Below are 24,525 nucleotides of genomic sequence, written 5' to 3' on the forward strand. Positions count from 1 at the left end.
TGTCACTTTGCCCATTTAACGAAGTGAAACTTAAGATCCTTGTTGTTGCCTTCCCCATAGAAAATTCCTTCTCATTCTGTTGAGCTTTTCGAGAACTTTTGTTGCAATAGGGAAAAGGGACATATGATATGTAGGGATACTGTCCATTACACTATTAATCAATGTAACTCTTCCTCCAAAAGAAAGTGTAACAACCCTAAAAATGGATATACTAAATGATACTTAATGTGTCAAGAATGCCTATGATTGGACCAGGGTTCACGCGGATTGATGCGCGTAGAACCAGACTTCGGAACCCTTGCTACATCCAAGCCAACTAACTTGGGGAGTTAGTTGAGCTAAGAAAGGTTGGGTTCAACCATGCAGGGCTCTTGAATACGTAGATTTACTCGAAGGAGTCTTTACCGGACTTAAAAAGAGGAAATCTTAGGTTTGGAGGGTCTAGGGGTAAAATGGTCTTTTTCCAGGCTAAGGGTAATATCGTAATCACCCTACATATATAATTAATTATTTAATTGATAAGGTGGAGGGGCAATTTAGGGAGAGATAGCCGAAATTGAGCTCTTGAAGTGAAGTCTTGCTTCACCCGGGTTCGAACCTAGGTGGAAGCAATGAATTAATGTGATTTTTATTTAAGCTATTGAATTAATATAATTAATTAATTATTATTATTCATTAGCTGATTTAAAATAAAATAAAAAAATTAAATTTTTAATAATTAAGTAAACCTTATTTGACTAAGTCCTAAACTAGACTCCTAAGCCTAATATAACTCCTACTCTCTCATGTCTATCTCTCAACTCTCAAGCTCAATCTCCATTATTATTTCACACGAAATTCTCTACCAAAATAAGATACAAAAGCAGAAAAATAAACCAAGTACTTCACACTTGAAGAACTCACACGAAATCACAAGAAAACAAACGTGAATCGCACACTAGGCTAAGGGAGGTTGTCATTCGAGTGGAGTTGATATTGAGGAGGTTTAGACGTATTCTTGGGTGAAGTTTTTGGGCAGCAAGTGAAGAGTTTAACGTCAAAAAAGAATTGGTCCCTTTCCCAAGAGACCCCTTAAGGTTCATAGTATTCATTCGAAAACTAGGATTGTTTCCCCTCCTGCATGCCCCTGTCACTAGCTCCCAATGAATCGTAGGTTGGGTATGATTGCTGGTAGATTTAGGTTTGTTTTCGTGATGAATATGATTATGTTTGTGTACTTGAAATTGTGTGAAAGACAACCATGCATTCGAAATTATGTGCAAGTGTGTGTGTGTGCAAGTATGTTAATGTAAATGAGGTTCTTGGCTTAAGGCTTCAAATTGATAATGTTTTGGTTGTCATTTTACGTGCATTAACTTATGTAAAGCGTGATGTTCATTAAAATCGAAGTGTCGCTGATTTGAGTATCAATATTTGGCTAAACGAACCTATGAAAATGCACCCCCCCAAAAAAAGTGTTAAAAGATCTATGAAATTTCTCTAAGATTTCAAGTGAAAAATGTTGGTGAAAATAAGCAAAAAAATGACTAAATTTCCAGCAAACTTACAACTTTAATTGAGGCTAAATGTGGAGGAATAAATCTGGAAATTTATTTGAGAATAAAGGGATGAGGCCACCAGGATTCGAACTTGTGACCTCACCCGTGTACTGCCTTGAAATCGCAAGAAAAGAAATGGGATTATGGGGAATCGAAATGGGGTACGCTGGCTGAAGAAGTTGAGTGCAAAAATTAATAAAATAAAATGGGAGGCATGGGAATCGAACCCACGTCCTCCATGCAGCGAGGAAGTGAAAGAAAAGTAAAAGAAAGGAAGTGTGAGGTGTGGGAATCGAACCCACGACCTCAAGGCTGGAAAAGAGAAGGGCGAAATAAATAAGAAAATAAAGTGAGGTTGCGGGGGCTCGATCCCACAACCTCACTGCCAAACGCATAGTAAGTCAATTTTTAAGTAAAAATAAAATAAGGAGGCTGTGGGGGTTCGAACCCACAAACTCCCTGTCACTAGCGACATAAAGAGTGAATAAAGAGAGGCTGTGGGGGTTTGATCCCACAACCTCTTGGTCTAGGCGAATTGGACAACACAATTTTAAATGAAAAATAAAAAGGGTTGTGGGGTTCGATCCCACAACCCTTCGGCCAAATAAGAGGAGAATCCAAGGAGAAAAATAAAGATAGAATATTGATGTTGGGGCTCGATCTAGGGTCCCAATGTCATGAAGACTAAAAATAAAGTCAAGGAAAAATGTAAGTACTGCCCAAGGGGTTCGAACTTGGGTTCCCTTGCCCAAATTTCCGTATTGATACATAAATCATACGTGAATTAAATGTTCAAGAATAATGCCACCTACTTAGATCGAAATCGAGATCTTGTCATACATACAAGATACATAAGTCTTGTACTACATAATCTTAGGAAGATATGAGTCACTTAACAAACTATGAATGAAGCCTCATGGATTGTATGTATAGACCCATAAGTCTAGCATACTATTAAAAACAAGTGAACCTAAGATGTATGTAATGAAATGATGAAACCCTCGACAGGTTAAGTATGAGTGTAAGATACACTAAATGGCCAAGTGCATTGGCATATGACGAAATGAACAATGAAATGATGACACTAAAAGGGTTAAGTAAGAGTGTGAAACACATTAAATGGCCAAGTGCATTGGCATATGATGAAATGAACATTCACGTGAAAAGGGGTGAGTAATTATGTAGAACAAATGTGATAATGTTAATGAATGTGGTGACAACATGATATGAGGCTAATGTAAAAGATGAGAGCAATCTCAAATGAGCCTAAGTAAATGTTACCAAAACGTACTCACCTATGAGAGTGTAAAGTTAATGAAGAGACCAGTCTCTATGAACACTAATGAAAGTATTGAGATTAACACACTTAATACTAATGATGAAATGAGAAATCATCTATTGAGCTATGATGTCCTCATACTAGTAGCCAGCTTCCATGACGTATGAGTTGAATGTAATAGAACTTTATATTGAGCACCGATAGACTAGTTATGAGCGGTGATGCCTTCTTTCGGGAAGGGCGGAGGTTCACTTAACTTTCATGAGATCAGACTGTACGGCATGTCGGGTATGGATCTCCTTATATCTCCTAGTCTTCGAACCTATACTGCCAATATAGGGATCTGGCGGGGTTAAATTCTCATGTACGCTAGCATGTTTTGGGTCACTTTGGCTGATTCCACCTCTTTTCGGTGTGGGGGAGACACTAGATTTCATGATGCTCACATGATCTATGTCGGTTAAAGTTAAAGTTCTCAAAGAATGAATGAGGCCAGCTTCAAATAATGCACGTAATGAAATGAACGATACCAAAGGTGTAAGGATAAGATAATCAGAGGTGAGCTAGACTTAAAGTAATGACGTTAGGTTATTCTTGGTCATTGCACAGCAAACCCGATGAGAGTCTTAAACTACATCCTAGGTATGAGTGGTGATTGCACTAGTATATGAAAGAATGAAAAATGAAGTACGTATGAATGAATGAAGCACACTCTGTGTTTGCTAAAGAAGGATCCCTAGTTGATGTCCCATATGTTGAGCCCTCATTTTGGAAAGTCCTAACGTCAAGTCCATGATCCCAAGGTCTCATGGCATATGAAAGAATGATATGAACTACGTGATATGATATGTGAAATATGTTATGTGTTGTTTGCAAAATGACAAGCTTGATGATGCATGTTACACTCATGGCATGACTTTCCAAATCCAAATTTGGCAGGTCCATTGACTTTTCTGATCCAAATTTGGCAAGTTCACTGACTTGACTTTCCATAAATCATGTTGTCAGGAAAGAGTTATTCTTTCTCATGCATGTCCTTGGTGTGTGCTTGCATATACCCATACTTAGTACAAGTGTGTACTAATTCCATACAAATATCTACTTTTAGGTGCAGGCACAGGTGGACGTTAGATCTTACAGTATGACGTTGCAGCTATCGGGACGTGGAGCTTTCATCCGGACTTGGTAAGCCCTCATGCTTTCGAGGTTGTCTACTGTTATTATTTAGCTTAGATGTAGGCTTTAGCTAGTGGAGCATGTTCCACTAGTGTTTCATTTTCCATTTCATTTCAAACTTTGTATTGGTGCCGTTTTGGCAAGTACACATTTAATGCAGCTATGAACTATTTCTTTCATTTGATGATCTTAATGTTAGATGGTTGATTGTTAACATTTATGAGTTTAAGTATAATGTCTTATAGGAATGTTAAATAACAAAAAGTTCAAATTTTTCGCAAAAATTAATCTAGATGAAGTAAAGATGACGTGTAGGCTTGTCTGCGACCTCTGAGAGGTCAACGACGCCGGCCTCGTCTGGGGTCTAGATTCCGGTCGTGACAGAAAGATACTGCATTTGCCATGTTGCTAGTCTTTTTTCAAACTTCTCAATCATTCCTGACCATACCTCATTAGCCTTGAATTTGCACCTAAAGGCAGTTCAAGATAAGTTGTTGGAAAGGACCCTATGTTGCAGCACATGATTCCGGCTAGATCTACCAAATTCTGCACTTTGTTTACTGGATAGATAGTGCTTTTTGACATTTGTGTGTAATCCATAGACAGCTTCAAAGATGTGCTAAATCAAGTTTAGCTTAATAACTTGTGATCTATCTGCCCCATTAAGCATATGTGAAACTGTGACATTGTTTCCCATGGGACTGCCTACTTTGAAGCCTTCAATCCATTGTAGTTGACATGCTTTTTGGAGCATCTTACTAAGGCCTTCCATAGCAAGGATGAAAAGAAAGGGAGAGAGGGGGTCTCTACTGCCTAAGCCCTTTTTGAGGAGAGAAAAAATCTACAGGCCCTCTGTTATTGAGCACAGAGCATTTTACCGTTGTCAAATTGTATTTGATCCACCTATTCCCGAATCCCATCCTTCTCAAGATTGTGAACAAATAGGCCCAATTAAGCTTGTCAAAAGCTTTCTCTATGTCAAGTTTAAACAAAACCCCTGCATCTCCTGATTTCTGCTTCCAATCTGGCACCTCATTTACTATCAATATAGCATCTGAGATTTGTCTACCCTTAACAAATGCCATTTTGGTAGCCTGATACCAACTTCCCAAGATTTTAAGTCTCTCCGCAAGAATCTTTGATGTTATCTTGTACACACTCCCAACAAGACTGATGGGTCTGTAATTTTTTTAATTCTATTGCCCCTTTCTTTTTAGGAATGAGGGCAATAAAGAAAGCATCATAGGACTTGACCATATGACAGTTATGGTGGAAGTGGTTTAGGGCCCCGATTACTTCATATTTAATGACCTCCCATGCTTTCTGAAAGAAAGGCCATTTTGAATCCGTCAAGACCTGGAGCCTTGTCAGGTGCACAAGCCTTGATGATAGCATGAATTTCCTCCTCCTCAAAATTTCTTTCCAGCCAATCTCTTTCATCCAGGGAGATGGATGCCATATTTTCAACAAAGCTTATTACTTTATTAATGTATTTTATAATTGTTTTTCACTTTTTAGTTTTATTTGGTATGATGATGACATGAGTTGAGCTTAAATTGAGAAACATGGTTAGTGAAGATTGATATAGCTGACCCCAACTAGTTTGGGACTGAGGCACAGTTGTTGTGCTAATTTACCCTTCAAGACTCTCCTTATTGCGTAGGAGAAATATATAATCTAACCTTCTAAACAAAAAATTAAGGCCTCACATTAATTTCATTAAATTTAATCTTGTAGCTGCAAAAGATAATATAGCTGACTCCAACTAGTTTGGTACTGACGCACAGTTGTGCTAATTTACCCTTCGGGACTCTCCTTATTGCCTGTGAGAATCATGTAATCTAGCCTACTAAACAACATATTAGGGCCTCACATTAATTTCATTAATTTTAATCTTGTAGCAGCAAAAGATGAGAAAGAGTTAAGCTGGACGGTGAAGAACTGTACTAGCGAGCAAACGCATATTAGAACCACTTACATTAAGGCTGTAACCATTAACTTCACATTGACTCTGTTGCCCAACTGAAGCTCTTCCTCCCACTGTACATGGTTACAAAAGGAAAGATGACTTAACAATGAATTATGAAAAATGATCAAACACAACTTTTTCACAGGCTACAGGCACCTTCTACTAGAATTCAGTACCTTCTTGAGTTGCCATTAGCTTGTTAGGATCGTTGGGTGCCAAAAGCTCATCCCAGTCGAGTGTATTAATCTCAAGAAGTCTCTGTTCATGGGTTTTGGCGGTCATATCCCTGTTAAGCTCTGCAATCAGTAAAAGACTGAACTTAATCTAGCCAATTCTGAAGGGGGAAATAGGTTTAAACTTATTAGGAAATTTAAAGATTACAGCAAGTCTGGATCTAATAGCATAAGCAGGTCACTATCTTCAACTATGATGATAAATATTGATAAGTTCCTCATATAAAAATATTCCATTATCTTCAAGAGTAATATTCTGTTTAGTTATGCAGCTAGTGCCGGCTACTACTTAGACATAAGGATTAAACATGTTGCTTACATCTCAGTTCAGGCAGTTGATATTCTACTGAATAAAATTACAATAACATATCATTTTTAGGAAGTCACTGTGCAGTACCTAAATTTGCATGTTGGCTGGCACCATACGCCTGTTCATCTACGGAATTACATTCTTCTGATAAAATCCAACCAGATGGGTCAGATGGATCTGAACTTGAACTAGAATTAACTGGGGTGGCTGGAGAACTCTTGGCAACAGAGGTCTCTGGGGCGCCCCGTGTCTGCACAGTAGACACAGACAACAGCTTAATTAAACCATTGACATATTTATAGCTCCTTAAAAAGGGATTTATTCAGGTACAAGTAAATTCCATTTCTATTTTGGGGATAAAGTAAATAATTTTATTCATAATGGGAAAATATCCCCATATACAAGCAATATATCAAAAAGTAGAGAATCTACAAGAAAATATTGTCTAATAATGACATCAAATCTTAAATACAAACTGAAACTTCAGAGTGCACCAAAAAGAAGCAATGAATGAAATGTTATTCCTCAAGAATGCATAGTCATTCTCTATCCCTTCAAAGACTATTAATTTTTTCTCCTTCTACTAAACCTGCACTAGTGATAATGGTGCAATACTCCATGTTCTCCACTTCTCTTTTTCTAGAAGTCCAGTTAGTGAGTGCCTCCTTTACAGTGCTTGACATTGTCATTGCAGCCATAACCATCTGAGCAACTCACACACTGAGTGATTTGTCACCTGATAATGTAGGAGGTGATGATCCATATCTATTTTTGTTTGATAACTATGGTGTCCGGCCAGCTTGCGCACAAGTGATAATTCATATCTTCACCAAAGCATTTGCACATAAAGCACCAATTAACATTTGAAAATCCTCCTTTTCCGCAAAATATTCAATATAAGATTGCTCTCCTTGCTGTCAGAATAATTAAAAAAGAACACCTTTTTCTGATGCCATGCAGATCCAAAACCAATAAGTGTGGAAAGTCAAGCCTTCCTCGTCAAGAGCTTATGATAATATGACTTTCATGAAAGTAATTCATCTCTTACTGCTCCCCATCTCCATGATTAGAGAGTCCATAGAGGCACCAAGATGAAAGGCAGCAAGCATGACCCGACAGATCAATATATTGGTAACTTGTAATCAATGTCTCGAAGATGTAAAGAAATTATATTCACCATCCAGAAGTCAGCCTGACTGGCAATCAAACAAATTCCAGGAAGTACAAATGGTGACAACATTAACACAGTACACTGGGATAAAGCCAAGTGAACCGTGTCATTCACGGAAAGTTACAGGTCTTTCTGGTCACTATGTTCATACTTTTTCTCATTCAAAATTACAGTTCATATCCACAAAGCATGATGGTGCTTACAACATGCACAAGACTTGTTAGTTGTTATCTGACTCAATTTTGACATAGATGCAGTATGAAGAACCTCTGTCTGGGTAATTGGAGCACATCAACCCATCTCAGATAACTGCATAAAGCCATTAACTATCTTTATATCAGAACTATCAGTACAGAATCACTCTGCTCCTTTTTTGGGGGATAAAGAAGTCATAGTCACCTCCCCTTGTGTTATCTAATTAGAGGTAAGCATTTGACAACAGAATTTTCTGGAAATCAGTATCACATAGAAAAAGGAATGAATACAAATTCCCACACCATAAATATGATACCACCATCACCCGTCCCCCCCCACCTTCCCACCCCCCACCCCCACACACACTACCCAAAAGAGAAGGAAAAAAAAAAGAGAGAAACGATTTGCAAACATTTTTGGACTCCTAAAAGATTTCTTTGATTTCATCTCCCTATCCAACAGAAACTATCCTCACACTCACTGCATGTGATGGTAGAAGGAATAGAACAGCCTTCTGTTACCGTTTCAACTAGCGGTGACAAATGGGTGGATTGGATCGGATTTGGGCGATTGAAAATGGACTGAGCTAAACTGAATTGGGTAAAATGGATGATCCTAACCACTTTAATCTCCTAAAGCTTAAAAAAAGCTTTAAACCTTTAACTAAGTTAATTGAAATTAACTTTAACAATCTTCTTACACATAGTACATACCTGATTTTCACAATACCATTCTGGTTAGTTTCCTTGAGGGAAAAATAATGACAAACAAAACAAAGTTGTGAGGTAGAAGTTTGTAAATATAGTCTTATATTTTATATATATATAAGATATTAGATTTAAGAATCCAGTAAAAATTAGACATTCGTCAACTCTAAATTTGTTATTTATATTTATTAATCTGCATAAAATTCTAACTCGTCTCTTCCCTAACCCAACCTGATACAAATTCCATTTTGGACTAACACGACTAAGCAATAAATCAATTTTCACCCTCTTTTTTTTCTAAATTGATTTCTGTACCAAGATAACCAATAAGTTCAAGCTAGCGATAAATTAAGACCCCAGGCCACTAGATCATGACTAAATAAAGAGGTAGACTTAACCAATGTACACACTAAAATAAAGTGAAGATATGGGTTGGTATTCGAAACATTCGGATAGGATATGAAATCTTTTATTTGAATTAATGTGGCTTTGTAACAGATTTAGGGAAGCCTCGGTCATTAAAGAAAAGTCTTTTAAGACTTGGAAATGCAAAGATATTTCTATCACCATTTATTGCAGCTTGAAGTTCAATATTGGTAGGTTCATGATCATCTCTGTTATTTCGGTTAATGGCAATGATAGGTCAGTGATTATTCTACCAGAAAACTCCTTTAATGAGGGGTGGGGAGAGTTGTCTCTAAAGATACACAATTTAATTTCTCAAAAATCCAGTCTACAAGAGGCGAACGCAGAGAAAGGAGGTCTCAGTTCATTGGGACTCAGGGGAGAGGATAGCTACAAAGAAATATTACAGAAAAAGAAATGGTGCAATGGAGACCAAAGTCAGACATCAGCGTCATCTCCGGGAAGCGATAGGGGTCCTCTGAGTAGAAGTCTGGTTGGCAGATTCCCCAACTGTGACGGAATACCAACCAGAGCAGAAGTTAGAAACTGGGCTCAACAGACCTGGTGGGGTATTCACAATCTACAGATCTATGATATGAATGGAACCCATTTTCTTTTCGAGTTTCATTCAAGACGAGATGCAGAGCACATTCTTCTGGGTGACTGGAGAAGGAGAAATTACCCTCTACTCTTAGAATGGTGGAAGCCAACAGCCGGAGCCTTCCATGCTGATACCATCTTTGATTGGTTTTGGGTCCGGATTCTGGGACTCCCCCTACAGCTGTGGAACGATCAGGTGATGAAGCAAAACGACCTTTGTGGTGGGTGGCTTGATATGGAGGAAAAGACGCAATTGAAGAACCATCTGAGATGGGCCCGACTTCGAGTGATGGGGCCAAGAGAGAAAATCACTTCTAGCATTGAGATCAGCGATGACGACCTTATTTTTACTCTTCCCATTTGGATTGAAGTTCCGGAGAGATACAGGAAGAAGGAAGAAGATGGGCTCGGGGATCGAGAAGTCAATAAGATGAAAGAAAAAAGGAAAGCTATTGCAAGCCCTAGTCTGTACCAGATTGCGACAGAAGAGAGATTTAGGGACAAAATTTCAAATGTTTATCCAGGGGATATAGGGAAGACAACTGTTCCTAGTACCCATGGATACTGCAAGGCACGTGATTTCATGCGAGGAGGTAGACCCAGGAGATGCTGAGAGTTTAAAAGGGTTTTGGGTTTGTGGGAAATGTTTTTGGCCTCCTAAGGTCCAAAGCTTCTAAAAGCCCAAAGCGTGACTTCATTAAAGGAATAAGCCCAGACCCCCTTCTTATATCTTCTCAAGAAGACCAGATCTTTTTTTGACTCCTCCAAACTCATATACAGAAACAGAGCTGGAGAATATGATGAGAATGGAGTCAAATTTGTCAACAGCGGCAAAGAATGGATAAATTCTGACATTCAACACATTGAGGTAAGAGAGAAAGTCAGCTCAAATTCTTCTAAGAAGAAGGATTATGGTTCGAATAAAAAGGATGGAGGTTAACCTTCGGGGTGTCCCAATGGTTTGAGCTTGGGACTTACATGTTGGAGGTCTCAAGTTCGAAACCCCTTGCCAGCGAAAGCAAGGAGTTTACCTTCTGGGTCGAGTTCGTCGCACCAGGCTTGCCTAGTGGGGGTTACCTCTCCTATGTGGTTTGCGAGCTATTGCATAGGAGCGGGGGTTTTACCCTGTGCGCACCCAAAAGGTAGCGGCTGCGGGTTTCCCTTGTCATCAAAAAAAAAAGGATGAAGGTGATCAGGGGGAGAAGTCCAAGAAACACATGATAATTTTTGAAGAGCAGATGCCATTAAAGATGGAAGAACCTCTCTCAGAAAAGGAGATTGAAGATAGAGCCACAATATGGGTGCAGTCTAACGTTCTTGAATCCAGCAGGAGGTTTGGAGCAGAATTCGAGGGATGTGATAAAATAGCCTTTGAACTACTCATGAAGATAGACCAAAAGAGAGGCTATTTAGTTAAAAAAGAAGAGGCTACCAAGAAGGAATACAACCAGAATAGCGTCCCAAAGGAGCTAAGAAACTTAGAATTTTATATGAACTTTAAAGATGTGGAAACTAGAGGTAGAGGGAGAACAACACCTCTTAGACTTAAATGAAGATAAATATTATTTCTTGGAATATAATGGGGCTGAATGGGGGAAGCAAAAGGAGTCTTATTAGAAGTTTAACTAAACAATGGGGGGCTACGTCTGTCTTTGTAGAGACGAAGTTGAGGGGAGTTGACAATGCTTTATTCAAAGAGGTGTGGGCTAATAGGTGGATGGGTGAGTTCCACTTAGATGCAGTGGGTAGAAGTGGAGGGATTCTAGTAATGTGGGACAAAAGGTATTGGAAGGGGGAGCTAATAGGACTGCTGGTCAGATGCCTACATGTAAACTAGAAGGCATAGTACAAAATCTCACTAGGTTTTTAAGTGCAGTTTATGTTGACTGCAACCCAATAACAAGAAAGGAACTGTGGGGAGAGCTGACAACAATTAGAAACTCCTTCGAAGGACCATGGGTGGTGTGTGGCGACTTTAATGTTACAAGATATCCAAACAAAAGAACTGGCAGCCATTATTTATCTGGAGAAATGACAGAGCTCACCGATGGATCAACGAGATGGAGTTATTTGACCCTCCTTTATTTGGAGGATCTTATACTTGGAGAAGGGGTGAGAACCACACAACAGCCTCCAGAATTGACAGATTCCTCTACTCTAATCATTGGAAAGAATTGTTCCCCCAAATTAGACAAAAGGTGCTCCCAAGAGTAGGCTCGGATCATAGTCCAATAGCTCTAAGCTGTGGAAAGCTAAATCTCAAGAAGATCTATTTTAAGTTTGAGCAATGGTGGATGAGAGTGGAAGGGTTCAGAGAAGAAGTAAAAATATGGTGGGCATCCTTCACCGTAAATGGAACAGCTTCTTTTAAGTTGGCAGCGAAACTAAAGCTACTCAAAGGGAGATTGAAGGAATGGGAGCTGGAGAACAGAGGCAACTACCAACATAGAAAGGAGGATGTGCCGAACCAGATTGCTAGTCATGAAACTATCCAGGAGCAACCTTAATGTGGAGGAAAGTCTACACAAAGCTAAGTTATTCAATGAGTTTGCAGAAATTTCCAAGAATGAGGAAATAGCGTGGAGACAGAGGTCCAAAGTACAGTGGCTCAAGCAAGGGGATAAAAATACCAAATACTTACAGAAAATGGCTACATCACACAGAAGATTCAATACAATCGAGAAGTTAGAAGTGGAAGGTGTGATTATTTCCGAATCAGAGGAGATCATGAACGAAGTTGTAAGCTTTTATCAGAAACTTTACAAAGAATCAGAACAATGGAGGCCACATTTTAATCTCCAAGGGAGTGAAAGCATCAGTGCGGAGGAAAAAGAGTGGCTACAAAGACAATTTGAGGAAGATGAAGTCCTTGAGACACTCAAGTTGTGTTCCAGTGACAAGGCCCCAGGCCTGGATGGCTTCCCGATGAGTTTTTATCAAAGCTTCTGGGAAATGCTCAAGGAAGACTTACTGAGCACCTTGAGGCAATTCCATGATCAATAAGTGTTATAGAAGAGCCTAAATGTGCATTGATCCCCAAGAAGGTGGGAGCTGTGGAACTGAGAGATTTCAGACCTATAAGCTTGATAGGTGGAATATACAAGATCATTGCCAAGATACTAGCAGAAAGGTTAAAGAAAGTGATCAGTAAGCTTGTGAATAAACACCAGATGGCCTTCATAAAAGGTAGTTGATGCAGCACTTATAGCAAGTGAGTGTGTGGACACCAGAGTCAAAGGAGATGATCCAGGAATTATGTGCAAGCTGGACACAGAAAAGGCTTGTGATCATGTCATTTGGGGCTTCCTAATCATAATTCTAAAACAAATGGGTTTTGGGGATATTTGGCTGAAGTGGATCGATTATTGCATAAAAAATGTTAGGTTCTCCATTTTAGTGAATGGAGAACCTGTTGGCTTTTTTCCATCAGAAAGGGGTCTAAGGCAGGGAGACCCACTCTCTCCTTTCCTTTTCATCATAGCCATGGAGGGCTACAATAATCTGATGAGAGTAGCTACCCAAAACAATTGGTTGAAAGGCTTCAAGGTCCGCAACTCTTCAGGAAGGGAAATGCAGATTTGTCATCTGCTTTATGCAGATGACACAATTATTTTTTGTGGAGCCAAGGTTGAACATGTTGCCTTTATAAGAATAGCTTTGGTGGTTTTTGAAGCAGTCTTGAGTTTATCAGTAAATTGGAGGAAAAGCAGCATCTTTCCAATTAAAGAAGTCACTCAACTTCAGATCCTAGCAAGGATATTGGGGTGTAAAGTAGAACATCTTCCCACTACTTACTTGGGCATGCCATTGGGGAACAATCATGAGGAGCTAGAAATTTGGGACGGCATAATTGAAAAGACAGAGAAGAAATTAGCCAATTGTAAAATTCAGTATATCTCTTTGGGAGGGAGAGTCACTTTAATAAACTCTGCGTTGGACTCTCTTCCAACTTATGTTATGTCTTTATTCCCTATGCCTGCCAAAGTGGAAGAAAGACTTGACAAACTGAGAAGAGATTTTTTATGGAAAGGGAATAAAGAAGGGAAGGGTATGCATTTAGTCAAATGGCAGACTGCACAGTTACATAAACAATCTGGTGGACATGGAATCAGAAATTTGGGGCTGCAGAATAGATGTCTCTTGTCAAAATGGCTATGGAGGTTCAACACTGAGGAAGAAGAACTGTGGAGGGAGGTGATAGTCAACAAGTACGGGTTGAATGGAAATTGGGTCTCCAACTCTGTAAATAGCACTTATGGGGTGTCAGCTTGGAGAACAATAAGAAATCTGTGGCCTGATATAAGTAGAAACATAGTCTACAAGGTGGGAAATGAGACAAATCCTATTCTGGAAAGAGAATTGGAATGGAAATGAGGCACTGATGGTCTTATTTCCTGACCTATTCTCCTTAAGTACCAATCCGGAAGAACAGTGGCTGAAGTATGGTCTATTCATGGTTGGAATATTGTGTTTAGAAGGCATTTAAATGACTGGAAGATTGGGAGAGTGGCTGAGCTATTACATGTTCTCAATGGTTTCAATGGGTTATCAGCAGAAAAAGATTCTATCATATGGAAACACTCTAGTGATGGAAGCCTTTCTGTTAACAAGTTATATATTAAGGAGGTGAAGGAGCATCCAGGTGGTAAGCTTGGCCCCTGGAAGCAAATTTGGAGGAACAAAGGTGCCAACCAAGGTAAAGTATTTCTCTTGGTTGGTTGCCAGAAGAGCATGCTCCACTCATGAGAAATTTGTAAAGGAGGGGGTTCTATACTACCTATTAGTGTTCTCTCTGTAATGGGACTGAGAAAACTAACAACCATTTGTTCCTCCCTTGCAAAGTGACAACACAATTGTGAAACCCTTTTTTTGGGACTAACACATACAGAATGGATTATGCCTAAGCATACAGCAGATCTACTTAGTTGCTGGATCAGCAGACGGGGAGAAAATCTAAGAAAAAGTGGAGTATAATACCTTCATGCATTTGGTGGTGTATTTGGAAAGAAAGAAATAACAGATGCTATGATAACAAAGCTAATTCAATAGAGAGAGTCAAATGGAACTGCTTGACTACTTTTTATTTTTGGTGTAAAGAGGAAGGGATAGAAGAAGTTGCACAAATTTTGGATTTTATAGGCACTTTGTAATCTATTAGCCTTTTTGTTTTTTCTCTTGTTGGGAACCAATTTTTGGAGGTTTCCAGCATATCCTTAATGTTGATGAATACAACATTATCTTTATCGGAAAAAAAAAGTACAATCAAAATAAGCTTAGATTGGATTAGTTAAGTTTAGTTCTGGATTAATTGATTCGGATTATTCCGAATTTTCGAATTCGACCTTTGATCCTATAAGGGAAGGAAGCCATAAGCCCATAACAATTAACAAACTGTAATTCAACTGATAAATTTTAAAAATAAATTTCAAACCCCAAGTCATAATTCAAAAAACAAAACCAAATATTTTTAAAAAAAAAAGGTTTGGATTGACCCAAACTATGTCCATCCCTAGATATGAAACCTCTGTCACTTTTCTAAGTTAATACACTATAATACTGATGATATGAAGCCTCTAGCGTGGAGTTAGATATGGGTAACATTTCTATCCCACTATTCTCTCTTCTTCTTTTTTAATATACTAATCATTTATTCTTGTTAAGTTTGATTTTTTAAGTTATTATTTTATATTTCTTTGACTTGTATTACGTTTTTCGTACAACAAAAAAAAATCATAATAGGATGAAAGAATCTGAGAGGTTAAATTATTACTTTTAGTTGAATGCTTCCTGTTAAAATCAGTTGGTCAAAATGCAGTACTCCATAATGTCTTACGTTGACAAAAAAGAAAAGAACAAGTTGAAAAGTTAGGAATCATATATTTATATAAATGAAAAACCTTAGGCATGCCTACATGGTGTCACCATAAGCAAGAATTTCCTTTTAAATTTATTTTCAAAACTAATCTTCTTCTTTCATGAAATAATGTGACTTTTATAAAAAGTTGCGACTTTAATGAAAAGTAAAAGTTGTTAATTTTATGAAAAGTAGTGACTTTAATGAAGAGTTTTGACTTTTATGAAAATTTGTGATTTTTAAACAAATTTAGTACTTTAATGAAGAGTTGCGATTTTATGAAAAGTTATGACTTTTATGAAAGGTTGTGAACTTTCTGAAGGGTTGCAACTTTTTCCAATATTTGTAACATTTTTAATAAGACACAATAAACATTTGTTCACACTACCCTTTGTAGTCTATAAAATAGAGGGATTTCCTCTAATTTTAAAACAACAAAAACTTTGATCTCCTTCTTCTACTTGGGCAAACCAGAATTCCCTTTTAATTTATTTATTTCCAAAGTTAGCCTTCCCTTTTCATGAAAAGTTGTGACTTTTATAACAAGTTGCGACTTTTAAATCAAATGTTGTACTTTTCTGAAAAGATGTGACTTTTATTAAGTGTTGCGACTTTTATGAAAAATTCTGACTTTTATAAAGGTTGTGACCTTTTCTAAGGGTTGTAACTTTTCCAAAGAGTTGTAAACTTTACGACAAAGGAAAATAGGCATTTACGCACACTACCCTTTGTTTTCTATTAATACAGAGGATTTCATGCCACTATCATTTGTAGTTTTTTCCCGTTGTAGGATAGTCGAATTCAAATACATTAACTAAGCTTCTTATGAAGTTTGTTTCATTGCTCAAAGTTTTCAGTCTCCTACTTGATGGAGCTTAATATTTACTATAAATCATAGTGATACATGTAATTATGACAATTCTTTTTGCTATTTTGGTGACTTTTTTTAACTCTGTTAAAAGTAAAGTTTCAGTAGATATGATTGAAATTTGATCTTCTCTTTTGTCCTTTTCTACAGGTTTTTCTGTATAATAAAAGAACAATTATTTTGATTGCAATGGGACATTACTACTATTGCACCTCTCATTCCACAATTCATAACGTTGTTCAAATGGTTGAATTCATTATATTTGGTTATTTTAATAAACTACCAGTATTATTTGTAGTTTTTTTTTTTGTAGGGGAGTCAAATTCAAATACATTAATTAAACCTATTGTGAAATGTGTTTCATTTCACATATTTCATGAAGCTTAATCTTTACCGTAAATCATAGTGATTCATGCATCTATTGCAATTTCTATTTGCTATTTTGGTGACTTTTTTTTAACTTCTGTTAAAAATTCCAATGAGGATGATTGAAAATTTATCTTCTCTTTCGTCCCTTTCCACAAGTTTTTTCGTATAGTTTTTGGGAAAATTGCTTGTGGGTTGTGCTATATTTGATAGCACACAACAATAAATATGTGATAACTAATACGGAACCAATGATATTGTTTATTAAAAGAACCAAAAATATTTTCTCTTGCTTGTCATAATTAGTATATTATGATTGTCTTTTCTTAGGTACAAACAATTCGCATGTTATTGCAATCTTCCTATAGTATTAGTATAGACACAACTAGCCCACTTCTTTTGTCATAAGTTAAGTAATTTGTCATATTTCTTCGTCTCTTCTCTTTGGACATAATAAGAGATCAATTTTTTTTTAAAGTAATAAATGTCCAAAATAAACTATAATAAAACTAATTTTTTAATTGACAATATAATAAATATGCACATTAACAAAGAGTGTTAGAGCCTTAACCGACATTAATTAATTGTCATTAGATCCAATGTTGCTCTAAACTTTAGGGGCATTTACAAAGAGTACCAGTTGTCTCTTAAAATACATATTTAGTTTCAATTAAGTTATGAATTGTCGTTAAAGATCATTTTTACTGTAGTGATAATTCTTTGTTTTGATAAAGCTTTTTGTTTTTTATAAAGAAGTAACAACTCTTTCTTTTGGATTATTTCAATTAAATTTGTGAACAGTAAACTTGGATAAAATAGACTATATTTTTGAAAAATAAGTAAGCAACATGTCTTTTTTCCTTAATTTCTAGGAAAGTGAAGTTGTCTTTATTATGATTTGTGGATATTTGTGAGTTCAACTTCTCAAAAAAATATGTTGTGAGATTTTAATATGTTATGTGTCAAAATTTTTGTTTAGAATATCCAACTATGAACAGTGTCATAAAAAATGTCACCTACTGCTTGGTTGATAAATACATTAATTCTTTGTAATTGCATGTTATAACCATAACAATAACTATGGTTCAATTTCAAATAAGTTGGGGTCGGTGATATGAAACCTAAGCAATATTAATGACTATTCTGATACACGAGGAAAAACATTTATGAGACAATAATTTTAGGGTCAGTTTTAAAATATACATGATACGTCATACTACAATAAACAGATTGATGAAGGTTCATAAGAAAGGAGTTGAAGGTCTTCCATTTGAGTTTGGTTAAATATGTTCTTGTATGGTCGTGATGTTCCATGTTATGTGTGAGTATTGTTTTTTCGAGGATTTTTAGCCTCTTCTTTAATGTCTGATTTTGTTATTTATAAATTTTTGGCATTAAACAAATGTCATTACTTCTGGCCAACTATTTCTATGGAGATTTTGGTAGACATCTTTCTTATACTTAAAATCTCTGTATGACTCCTAATTTTTCTGTTTTTGTTGTTTTAGTGCAGTTTTATTCCAGATTTTGCTATTTAAATTCAGTTTCTACTGTTTTATTACGCGTAGGCTGTTTTGGTGCATTTTTGTCAGTTCTTTAGTGTTGTTTTGATGCAATTTTCGGTGAGTTTTTGTCTGGTAAATAAAATAAAGAAGGCCAAGCCCCAATAAGTATCCCACAATACTTGGAAATGGGTAACATTCATATCCACGGTTTCTCATATTTTGAGAGTATTTTTAAGTTAGAGTTTTGGCAAATATAGATAACCCATATTTACCAATATTTGTCGATATTTTTATGGGTTAAAAATAAATTGAAACTCATATTTACCCATCTAAAATATCAGTGATCTAACTCACCTAAATATGAATTAAATGAGCTGATTTTGTTAATATAGGCTGAAATTACTAGCTCTAGTTTCAACCTTCTGTGACAGAAAAGGTACAACTTACGCAAGGTATTGACAGTATAGATGGACTGGCAGCAGTACAAACATATTTCACAATAACATCATCTACATAGATAATAACCACCTAACATCTATCTGAGATCAGGGACACGTCACATATAATACTGCTCATGTTGTAGTTACCACGCCAATCTCTTCCCTTCACACTAGGATTCTCAGAAAGCCAAGATATGCAGAAATATTCCTATACTGTGTTTTGATGGTAGCATTGAGTTAACAAAGCCACAAAGGTGAAGTGTTGGTCAAACAGTTTGACAACAGCATCAGTATATGTAATAGTATTTGCTACAGATTATTCAGATGGCCAGAAAGCTTGACATTCTTCTAAATATGAATAGTAGAACCAAAGGACTTAGTTGTATACATCCCAAAATTATGGAAGTGCATATATGAATGATAGTTATTTTCACAGGAAGTCTAAATGAGGACAACAAGAAACTTAAACACGCTAATACGGACAAGATTGATAAAGGAATTTGTTTTTTCATAAGTGATATATTGAAGAAGTTACCAAGATAAAGGAAACAAACCTCCTGAGTTTCTCGATAATGAACAAGGACTATGTGTTCCAGAGACCTGATACAAGCATAGCAATGGACAAAATCAAACTCAAAGAACATAAGCTGTTTCATGTAAACGGATAGTGTATCAAATGATTTATCATTGCAGTTGATTGAAATAAGAAACAAAGAGGAAACCCTCTTTTTGACTCAACGCTATCAGCAATAAAAAAGTATTTCATACTTGTCTAGTAGCCAGTAACATCTCCGAACAAAGGTCGGAAGATCTTCTCCATGTGCATAGTATACATGAATCCGTTCATCATTACCAACCTGCACTAAGAAACAAAATGAATTCGACCAGTACAAAAAGACTGCAAATCTCATCTCAAACTCTTGAAGATATAAATCTTCTGGAAGAGACCAAAGCATCTCAACTCAAATAGAGAAGAGGACAATAGACATGGATGAGAAAAGTACAACATTGAAACCAAAAGGTTCATATTTGCTCCTCAGGGGAGACATCCTATTGCATGCATTGATGAAAAAAATTGACAACTTTTATGAATCAAGCTATAAAAGAGAATTCAAACTTGCAAATCTCAAATGTAAAGCATCCAATAGTTCTGGTGTAGGAATGACAAAAGAAACATACTATGAAATGAAGAAGGGGAAGAAACTAAAATTAATGATAAATTGTTCAGAAGAAAAATGAGTATTGAGAAAGACAAGTTATCCAAAGATTCTGCATACAGCTAGTTAGACATTACCAACTAAAACTAGGTAGGGGCAGTTATAAAAATGACTGTACCCTAAAGCTAATAGGATTACCAGAAACTCTACTTAGCTAGATGAATGCAGATTGATAATTTGCTAACTGAATTTGCTCATTTAAATCCAGCTAGGTCTTAGCAGTCATATAGACGTAGCGAGAAAACAAAAGCATAGCAGTATATACTGGTGGTACTGGAGATAGTCTTAGTTCCACAAGTCTTTGGCAAAAATAAAAAGTTTGATTATGCCATGTTGAGCTTGGATTAATCCTTTATGCATAATTAGCTCCAACAATATCAATCATGGCCAATCTAGCTTGCTCCTAAATGAGCTCCAGATATTTCAGCAGATAGATGTGTTTATTCTTTGTACTTTCTTAGCGGCTACTGCCATGTCTTACCACCTCCAGTCATGTAGTTGCAGTAGATGAATAATTGACAGACCACCGACAAACTTGTCGCACGATTAAGTACTGTGCAATTAGAAGTTTTCTCAGATTCTGTGTTTTAGAGTGACAGTAAGCTCTCACCCATAATAGGAGAGATATGATTCAAATGTTCATATATTTTCATTGTTTCCCATCGATTATGCTTGAGCCTGTATTCCAAAGAACTCAATGTGCTCTGTTACATGTATTAATCAGCCTCCGCAAGTCAGCATCTTGGGCTCAAATCCAAAACACAACAGGGTGTTCCACTAAATATTCGCCTGTACACACATTTAACTATACCTCCCTAATCTTATGCCACTAAACACTTGTCCAGAGCATGTAATAAGCTACAATTTTTTCTCAATTAGTCTAAGCGAGCTGTATCGACAAAGGTTGCTAACCTTTACATGGGGAACAAACTGACTGCAATAAAAGTAAAGTTGTACAACAATAACTTACCCAGTGTTCCAACAAGTGGGGTCTGGGAGGCAAAAGTAGAGCTGTACAGAATAAGTAAATTCATAAAAACATTCAGCAAAAGTAAGTGGCGTACATGATTTCTATGATTAAGCCGTATAGATAAAGTGGAAAGGAGTTCTCTTATTATCTTGAATTCAGGTGTTCAATTTACATGAATTGTACTTATACAAAAAAAGAAGGCAAAGAGATTTCGAGTCAGCACTATAACCTAAAAAGCTGAAAGCAGACATATAGCAGCACCATGATGAGGAGCACCCATCCATTGGATAAATACAAGCAAGGTAGCAAACAATAAAGGAATACATGGACACACTCAGGATCATTTGATACTCACTTTTAAGTGTTCATGAGCTTCTTTTACAGTTTTCCCATCCTTTTTCTTCTTCCAGTTATGACCGTCTTTGCGAAAATTCCTGAGCATCTTACGATCAAACAACACGATTGTGCCACCTGTTGTATTGATACAAGAGAATATGACATAAATCAATAGAATCTATCATGTCCTAGGAGTTCAGTTAACTGATACCTTTTTTTAATAAGTAAAAACAACATACACAATGTAATCCCACAAGTGGGATCTGGAGAGGGTAGAGTGTATGTAAACCTTACCCCTACCTTGGGAGATAGAGAGGTTGTTTCTGATAGACCCTCGGCACAAGGCAAAGCATATCAAAGAAGAACAAAAAAAGAAATAACTGAAGTGAAGGGATCTTTTTTTTAATTAGTAAATCTTTTTTATTGGTTTAATAAGATAAATTTTATAATTCACAAGACAATTTTAAGCACTAAGTTTAGTGCTAGGTATTATTTTGTGTACTGATGTCCTGTTCCACTTCCTTTGATATTACACTCATATGCACAAAACAAGAAAATTGCAAGACTTAGACCATAACATGCATTCATGCTTAGAGAGACATTACTTGTTGGCAAGTTTACAGGCTTGACAAAGATGTTGAAATACTTATAGTTGCACAATATCGCATGGATCTCATTTGGTCGGAGCCACCTCATCTTTGCTTCTTCCAATATACTAGGAATATCCAAATCTGTGCAAGCAACAGAAAATATCACTAATCAGCAAGGATGATTTACAAAAGTAAGTCAACCAAAAGCGAATACAAGCAATAGTGGTTAGTCAGTGGCCAATAATATCTGAAACTTAGCACCAATGTGCCTTTACACCATGAGTTCGTACATCCATCTAATCATTGTAAGACCAACGGGCCTTTTCTGGCCATCACTTTACTCTCATTTTTCAGGAAGTCAAGATATCCTGTTTTGTTTCCATGATGATCTGAATTCCTAACTATCACAAAAAGAAAAGAAGTTCTAGCTTCACTCTTATTCAACTAATAATTTGTTAGAAACACTTCCACACTTTATAATACTTCATTCACCAGAGTGGCCAAGGAAGCAAATTAACTATGTTCTGATTTCTGAGTATTTCACCACGATAGGTCTTGTTAGTTTGATAAGAGGAACTTGACCAAACGATTAGAATAAGAAAAAGATTCGGATGAACATAAATTCAGCCAATCCTTCCACAAACTAATCTACAGTATTTTAAAGTCAAGATAAATAAAATTTATTAAAAAGAAAAAATGAAGTCAGAATCCAAATAGAGATAAATTTTTAAGTGCTTTTAGCATGTTATGTGTGTCCTACATCCATTGTGTCTTGCACTTAGAGACACATCAACTCTACTATACAGTTCTCAAGAAATCAATAGTTGCAGTGCTATCCGTTACACAATGACCTTTCTCACTATCCTCAACTGCAGATATGAACTTTAGAGTAACAAGTAGTTTCTTTTTCTGATTCTTTTGATGCGTCGTTTCAGGGATTGTCACAAATCAATTACTGTAACTCACAGGCCAGCTCTTGTGCAAAGCAACATGTATCTTCATGTCAAAATTAATAAAAGAACATTGTTTAAATTTTTCAAAACCATAGTACAACATTTGTCATTCTCATGTACTTGTCATTTCAATGCCGATGAAGTACCCAAGAGCTTGGCCTCTAGGTCAACGAAATGAAATGAAAATCATGGGAGATCAGAATTCATATCCCTACAGAAGAAAAAGAGTGGTTGCTTAATATTGGCTACGTCTTGATGGATAGAGTTACCGAGTACATGTGTTGGTGGAAGGTAAATGTGCCCCGGCGAAATAGTCAAGGTATGCACAAGTTGGTCCCGACACCACCGTTGTCCAAAAAATGGTAATAAAATTGATATTCAAGATAATTTTTCAAATTGATATGTTTTAACCATCCCATTACTCAAGTCTTCTTCAGCTCTTGATCCTCAAATCTCAACCTCATACCATGGTTAAGTCAAAATCAAGAAACTCCCTGTTACTTTGATAAGAACTGATCTTGTATTATCACATACATTAAGAGGCTAATCACATGGCAGAGGGATTCTCATGAAACCAAAATAAGGAAGAGCAGAAATCACTTAGCTATAAGTTTAGTTCTTCAAGTGTCATTTTTTATGGCACAGATTGAAGAAATGTGAATGGAAAATACTAACCATTGTAATGAATACCAGGAGACCAAATAACTTGCACTTTGAAAAATGTTTTTTTTTTGTTCGTAGTGCTGCTTAGACATATCACTAATTTCCATACACAACATTGATACTCTTACTCCACTTATTTTCCCATAGCATAGTCAGTCCCCATTCCAGGTAAAGGAAGAATGTGGTAGGTTGACCATCGTGTGAAAAGGTAAAATCATTGCATCTTACTTTTGTTTCGGGTTGATGCTTAGTTATTGTTGTGATAATATTCCAACAAACTTTATATGCCATAATCTCAGGGATTACTCTTAACATTATTTCTTACCTTATCTTTTTAGGTACCCAAGTCAAAGTTAACCCCTAAATTGAAGTGAACTACTCCTCTATCACAAGTAAATAACCATACTTTTTTTCATATAAAACTAGCAAAATCAAAGTAACAGATAATACCTTGCAGAGTGCGGAAACCATGAATTTCCTTCCCAGTGAGTTGTCCTGCTCTGTTGCTTTCCATAATGTAAAAAACTCAAAACTCTACCAAGCCAATCATATAAAGTCAGAATCTTTATTCAAAGAACCAATACCCCATCTAAAAACCAATCACAGCCACAATTTTTTTAGATATGCTAAAATGATCAGTCAAAACATAGCTATGCTGCTTTTCCATAAGCATAACAAACTTCCAAACCAATCAAAATCATACCAAGATAAAATCTTTACTTGAAGAACCAAAAACCCTTGAATTTTTATGAGCTAATAATGGTTGAAAAAGATGAAACTGTGTAAATGATCAGTCAAAAGCCAATTGAGATATGAACCAGTCGTTCTAATGAAAGCACATCAAGGCTGCTTCTTGTTTGCCCAACTGTCAATATAATATTGGAGTATCCTAATCCCTAAATATTAGTGTAATAATTTGGGTGGCCAATGGGGACAACATACCGGGTCGGGTCAATAAATGTCATATAATTCGTACATGCGAGAAAAAGACTTGCTGCAAGTAACACGCAAATTATATCCGGACAGGACAGACTTGCGATTTTCCGCTCTCTTTCCAAGTGAACTATCCATTACTCCCTCCGTTTCATATTATAAGTTATTTTTTTTATTTGCATTTACATTAAGAAATAAGATAATTTTACCTCTATAACTTTAGTTGTAAATTTTAAAGGTTAGTCGA

General features: G+C 36.5%; 1 protein-coding gene across 2 annotated transcripts in view; it reads right to left on the minus strand.

Moving 5' to 3' along the window:
- Window positions 1-24,224, minus strand: part of LOC107002926 (calmodulin-binding transcription activator 5-like) — a 33,388-nt gene extending 9,164 nt beyond the window's left edge. Inside the window, exons 1-9 of one of the 2 annotated variants that reach the window (XM_015201144.2) lie at window positions 24,049-24,224; window positions 23,796-23,879; window positions 21,745-21,870; window positions 21,159-21,274; window positions 19,385-19,473; window positions 19,171-19,216; window positions 6,593-6,755; window positions 6,139-6,258; window positions 5,972-6,033 (exon numbers count right to left, since the gene is read on the minus strand). In XM_015201144.2, the coding sequence (XP_015056630.1) occupies window positions 5,972-6,033; window positions 6,139-6,258; window positions 6,593-6,755; window positions 19,171-19,216; window positions 19,385-19,473; window positions 21,159-21,274; window positions 21,745-21,870; window positions 23,796-23,859 (786 nt within the window). In that variant the 5' untranslated portion in view covers window positions 23,860-23,879; window positions 24,049-24,224. Of the gene's footprint in view, window positions 1-5,971; window positions 6,034-6,138; window positions 6,259-6,592; window positions 6,756-19,170; window positions 19,217-19,384; window positions 19,474-21,158; window positions 21,275-21,744; window positions 21,871-23,795 lie in introns of both variants that reach the window. The other variant, XM_015201136.2, reaches the window with a different exon arrangement.
- Between the last annotated feature and the right edge of the window lie 301 nt (window positions 24,225-24,525).

Source organism: Solanum pennellii, chromosome 1 (assembly GCF_001406875.1).
Source record: "Solanum pennellii chromosome 1, SPENNV200".
Lineage (NCBI taxonomy): Eukaryota > Viridiplantae > Streptophyta > Magnoliopsida > Solanales > Solanaceae > Solanum > Solanum pennellii.